Below are 6,116 nucleotides of genomic sequence, written 5' to 3' on the forward strand. Positions count from 1 at the left end.
TGTGTGTGTGTGTGTGTGTGTGTGTGTGTGTGTGTGTGTGTGTGTGTGTGTGTGTATTGTTTACATTGGCTCTGAAATTTTACACCTAACACAACTTTTAGTAGCCTATAATGCGCAAACACATGAAGCTTTTTTGCATATAACTGAAATCTATTAGTTATTTAATATTTAGTCTGAAATTTTAATTATATTATTTATTATAATTGATTAACTCTGTATATAATTATACATTTTACACATATATAATTGTTTTTCTTGTTTTTAATTACTTGTTATTTTCATTTAGTAGCATCAATTAATCCAAATTTCTACACCTGATTACTGGCAATAATTTCTACAAGGTATTTTGTATTTTTGTAATTCATACCTAAGATCAATATATACATCGAAAATGTACCTTTAAACAAAATCGCAATACATTTCACGTATTGCAGTATTATTGTTTACACTGTTATTGCAGTTATCACATTAATGTTGGAACTGAGGAACACTTTCAAAATTATTTGACAAGATGATTGACTTAATTGTTGTAGAGTTTTGCTCGAATCTATTATCAAATTACTGCTGCGATCTGTACATCGAATCAGGTTTGAGATCAAGGAGACATAAAACATGCTTGAAAGATCACAGTGTTTATTTAAATTTTAGTTTTTACACATCTTCATTCCCATCACAATTCGCTTTTTTTAATGCAATATTCCTGTCCAATTCGCTTATAACTCGCACACTTAACTTCCTCAGTAAAATGATAAAATTGTATAATATATGATAAAATGTTAATAACTTAATTAAAATATTTGCTGATACTTTAATACTAATTTAATTAAGGCGTTAATTTTAGCGAGTTAGGATTATATAATAGAATAGAATGTAATAGAATTTTGATACGTTTAGAAAATTTGATATAAGATGATTTATATTATATATGAAATAAAAAACACTTTAATAATATGTGTATTAGAAAATTTGCTCTTAAAATTTTTTTTGTAGTTGTAAATATATATTACTTTTATAGAGTGTAATATGTATAATAGTAGAATATAATAGAATATCGATTTTCCGGATATCGCAATATATATATATATATCTATATCGCAATTTATTATAATTTGCTTTTATGATTCGCGAACAATAAAAAATTATTTTACCACAGAATTGATTCACGAGTCATAACACGATAGTCTTTTAAATAAATTACATTTTTGGCTATCTATCAATTCACGACATTTATAAAAAGTAAAAAGAATAAAGAACTAGATAGTGCAAATTATTAGATTGGAGAAAAAATTCTGCAGAATTTTGTTAACTCAATTATATATAGATTATATATAGAATATATTTGTTGCAAAATTGTCGACTATCTGACGTAAAATATTTTTATTAATATTTTTCCTAAATGCTTGTTTTTAAAAAATGTTTTAGTCACCAAGTTATACGCTGATAAAATGAAAGAACATTGTGATTTTGATTGCTCATAATTCCGTTAAAAATCATCATACTGTAATTAATAAAACAGATTTTTAAAGCTGAAACGTTGCTCTATCAAGTGATGTAATTGGCAATTTAAAAAAAAATAGAATATGTGCACATTTGAGTCAAAAATGTGATATTACTGTCTTTTTTTCCATTGCGCAATGGTTACTAAGGATAGTAATATCACATTTTTAACTCAAATTTCTATAAATTTTATACTTAAAAAAATTAGCATGGTATTATTCGATAGAGCAACATTCAGTTTTAAAAATCTGATTTTTTAATTGTAGTACGATGATTTTTAATAGAGTTATGAGCAATCAAAATCAGAATACTCTTTTTCTTCACTTAACTCGCATTCGCGAATAACCCAAGAACAAAAAATCGTAGAAAATTTTAATTTAAAATCATTTTTAAAAACGATTTTGTAAAAAAAACTCCAAACTTTCATGATATATTTAGGTAGTCAAAAATTTTTGCGAATTTTTTTGGCACGTGACAGATCCACAAAGTGAGAAGAAAAATTTCCCTTTTTTTCAGCTTGTAGTTTTTTATATATAAAAATTAAACAAAACTCATAAATAAAAAAATATAGTAATCATTCAAAAGTAGAGATTTCAAGCTTTAAAACTCTTTTTTTAAAGGGTTTTTATTATTTTTAATGAAAATATTGTATATATAATTTTGTGAGTTAACAAAATACCGCAGAACTTTTTTTTTCTCCAATCCAATACATTAAGTCATAACATGAGCTAATATGAAAGAACATACATCAGTCTTTCCTTATTCATAATGATGTGAAGCGAACTCAAATACGGATTTTAAACAAGTACAATGATCAATGATTTTTGAAAACAAAACGAGTTGATTCTCGATCGTATATAGCAAAGGTAGGCGTTTTGTTCATGTCAAATATATCAACGATAAACTAAGTTAGTTCGCCATTGATCTATAACATCACTTCCCACAATTTTCTCCTATAGACGACTAGCGGATGAAGATGACGAGCTATCAGAAGTGCAGCCAGATGCAGTACCACCGGAAGTGCGTGAATGGCTGGCATCGACTTTCACTAGGCAACTCGCCACCACTAGACGGAAAGCTGATGAGAAACCGAAATTCCGCTCGGTCGCGCATGCTATCAGGGCAGGCATATTCGTCGATCGAATCTATAGGAGAGTTACGAACACCGCCCTCATGCAATTTCCGCCGGAAGTTGTGAAAGTACTTAAGGTAATCTATCATACAGCTAAAAAATATATGTATCTTTATGTGATTTAACGATAAATATATTATGATATAAGTATAAAAATTAAAATCAGAAAAATTAAGAACACACGTCCAGCTATAATTTGCGTTTTTTATACTTTGGAAACTTTAATTTATACATCTTCGTTTTCAATCAGAAATTATTTGTCTACTATTGACTATTAATCAACGAAAAAAAAATGTTTAATTAAGGATTGATCAGGTTATTATTAAGATCGAGAATTCTTGAAATTTTAAGTGTTCAAATTGCTTTCTTTATCAAGACTTTAGATGATTGGTCGTTCGATGTATTTTCTTTGAACGAGGCCGCTCTGGGGACGCCAGTAAAATACCTAGGTTATGATCTCCTCAATCGATATGGTATGATTCACAAGTTTAAAGTACCTCCTGCAATTTTGGAGTGCTTCCTCGGAAGAGTTGAAGAGGGTTATTGCAGGCATCGAAACCCATATCACAACAACCTCCACGCTGCTGATGTTGCGCAAACGATGCATTACATCTTGTGTCAAACGGGTTTGATGGTGAGTACCTTTCTGAGAGACAGGGAGAAGAAGAGGGAGAGAGAAGGAGCAGAATATGTACATAGTACTTTTATGACATTATTTTGTATTTATTTACTTATGGTAACAATTAAAGAACAATAAAGATGTTTCTTAATTACATAATGAGCTAATAATTAATAAACTATATTATTAAAATATATAATATTAAATTAATAATTTATTTTCGTGAGTTTTGTTGAATTTTGTTCTCATTATTATTAGGATATATGTATTTATAACATTTATTTTTTATTATTAGGATACATATTAAGTAGTAAATTTAATTCCTGCCGTCTTCGAAATTGATTTATTTCGAAGGGAAGATGAATGAATACCTAAAATGAATTAATACAAAGCATTTGAACTGGATTCGAGCAGTTTTTACAATTCGACATCTTCAAATTTTTTCGACTATCTGAACATTCTTTACTTCTCACGACAAAATCACTGTTTCAAAAGCGTTCCAAAACCGAACTCTACATGTTCTTTCCGAAGGAGTTTCATCAGCATATACTTCGAAAAATAAGCGATGTTTCTTGAATAATAAACTGAGGTTTTCTTGAAGTCGAAGTAGTGAAGAAGCACGTCGGAAAAATAGTTTCCATGTACTATTATCATCTATATTAAAAAAAATAACCATAATAAATCAATTATAGAATTATTGTACAAAACAACTCATTACACTTTAGTCTGTGAAATTTAAAATGAAACCTATATATAAATCATATAACTAAATTGACTGCGTTTAGCCAGAAAACGCAACTTTAAGATAATTTCTTGATTGTAAATACTTTATGTTAATATGGTCCAATATTTAAATTCAATAAGGAACTGAAAACAAGATCAATAAGAAGAATAGAAGACATCAATAAAGAAAATAATTTATATATAAAAATTCATCAATAAAGAAAATAATTTACTAAATCACCAAAAGATTTTAAAAATCATTAAATTAGTGAAAAATCATCAAAAAACGGCAACACTGTGAGGACTGAATCAACAGGCCTGTTTTTTTTTGGCTGAACTTTTGTACAGTTCATCTTTCTTCCTCTTCTTTCCTCCTATAGAAAAAAGGAAGATGAACTGATGCAAAAATTCAGCCAAAAAGAACAGGTTTACTTTTAACAATATCTAAAATATACAAAACGAATTGCGACTTCACCATCGAAAGTTTCGACTCGAAACTCGTCAGTATTGGAGCTAGCACCTTCTAGTATCGAGCGGCAAGAATTAAGTTTATCACCTAATAAATATATAATCTAGATTATTAGCATGTATAAATATATACTTTTGAAAAAATGAGTTAATATAATCTTCTTTAGATATTTTTCTTTATATCGAAAAAAAGGAAAGAAATCATAAGTATAAATAGTCGCAAATAATAAAAAAAAAATTTTATCGGTTCGAATTGTTGATGAATTTGATAAAAAGGAAGGTCTTCTTCTATTCAGTTTGAGTCTGCCATTTTGCCTTTGATGATTTTATGTTTGATGTGCATTGTATGCGAGATAGCTTCAGGTTGATATTATTCGTTGCAGAATTGGTTGACCGATCTCGAGATTTTCGCTACCCTTGTGGCAGCGATTATTCATGATTACGAGCATACTGGGACCACAAACAATTTCCACGTAATGTCCGGTAGTGATACAGCGCTCCTATATAACGACCGTGCTGTGTTAGAAAATCATCACATTTCGGCCAGCTTTCGGTATATGTAAATTCTATTTTGCGATAGTTATTGCAGTCTCGAACAGTTCGCAGTTTAACCGGATTTTAAGTAATCTTATTTTAAAAAATTTAGTTTAAACAAATGTTAAAATAAAATTTTAAATATCTTTAAATATTTTGTAATATCGATCAACAATTAATTTTTTCTTTTCGTTTTTCTTTCTTTTTTCAAAATCTAAATTTATCAAAATCTTTATTTAAATAGTTTTATAGAACAAAATAATATTATCATTTATTTATATTGTAGTAAGATTACATTAATATCTCATAAAATTTTATGTTTTAGGATACTTAGAGAAGATGATTGTAACATACTACAGAACTTATCAAGAGAGGAATTTCGAGAATTTCGATCGCTCGTGATTGACATGGTTCTTGCCACCGACATGAGTTTTCATTTTCAACAGCTAAAAAATATGAAAAATTTACTAAGTTTGACAGAACCAAGCGTAGATAAGAGCAAAGCTGTTAGCTTGGTCCTCCATTGTTGCGATATTTCGCATCCTGCCAAAAGATGGGATCTTCATAATAGGTGAAGCTTTATTGCTCAGAGAGAATGTTAATATTTTTTCTCTTTTAATTTTGATAAAATATGATCTGTCAGAAATTAACGACGATGAAATAATTTTTACAAAATTTTTATATATATTTTTAAAACTAAAAAGATAAAAAAAAAATTGGAAAAAAGATTTCTTCCTAGTAAACTGATAAATTGTAATAAAGATTTCTTCTTTATTAATTTATATTCTAATAAAAACAGAAATAAAGCGATGTGTTAAAATAATAATATTTGTAATTTTTAATTCATACAGATGGACAATGCAACTTCTTGAAGAGTTTTTCAGACAAGGTGATAAAGAGAGAAAGCTTGGATTGCCATTTTCTCCTCTATGCGATCGCAATAATACGTTGGTAGCTGAATCTCAAATAGGATTCATAGAATTTATTGTCGAGCCTAGTATGCAAGTATGCAGTGACATGCTGGAAACCGTTCTTGCGCCACTCAATGTCAAGGACACTACGGATGAACCTAACAATGGTAACATTTCTTTAGCTATACACACACACACACACACACACACACACACACACACACACACACAC

At 28.8% G+C, this 6,116-nt stretch overlaps 1 protein-coding gene across 1 annotated transcript in view; it reads left to right on the forward strand.

Annotated features, from left to right (window-relative positions):
- Positions 1-6,116, forward strand: part of LOC108691692 (calcium/calmodulin-dependent 3',5'-cyclic nucleotide phosphodiesterase 1A-like) — a 204,836-nt gene that overhangs the window by 172,665 nt on the left and 26,055 nt on the right. The window contains exons 6-10 of the mRNA XM_018199560.1: positions 2,457-2,706; positions 3,006-3,263; positions 4,823-4,992; positions 5,299-5,544; positions 5,825-6,051. Of these exons, the coding sequence (XP_018055049.1) occupies positions 2,457-2,706; positions 3,006-3,263; positions 4,823-4,992; positions 5,299-5,544; positions 5,825-6,051 (1,151 nt within the window). The remainder of the gene's footprint in view (positions 1-2,456; positions 2,707-3,005; positions 3,264-4,822; positions 4,993-5,298; positions 5,545-5,824; positions 6,052-6,116) is intronic.

This window comes from Atta colombica, unplaced genomic scaffold (assembly GCF_001594045.1).
Source record: "Atta colombica isolate Treedump-2 unplaced genomic scaffold, Acol1.0 scaffold5, whole genome shotgun sequence".
NCBI classification, from domain to species: Eukaryota; Metazoa; Arthropoda; class Insecta; order Hymenoptera; family Formicidae; genus Atta; species Atta colombica.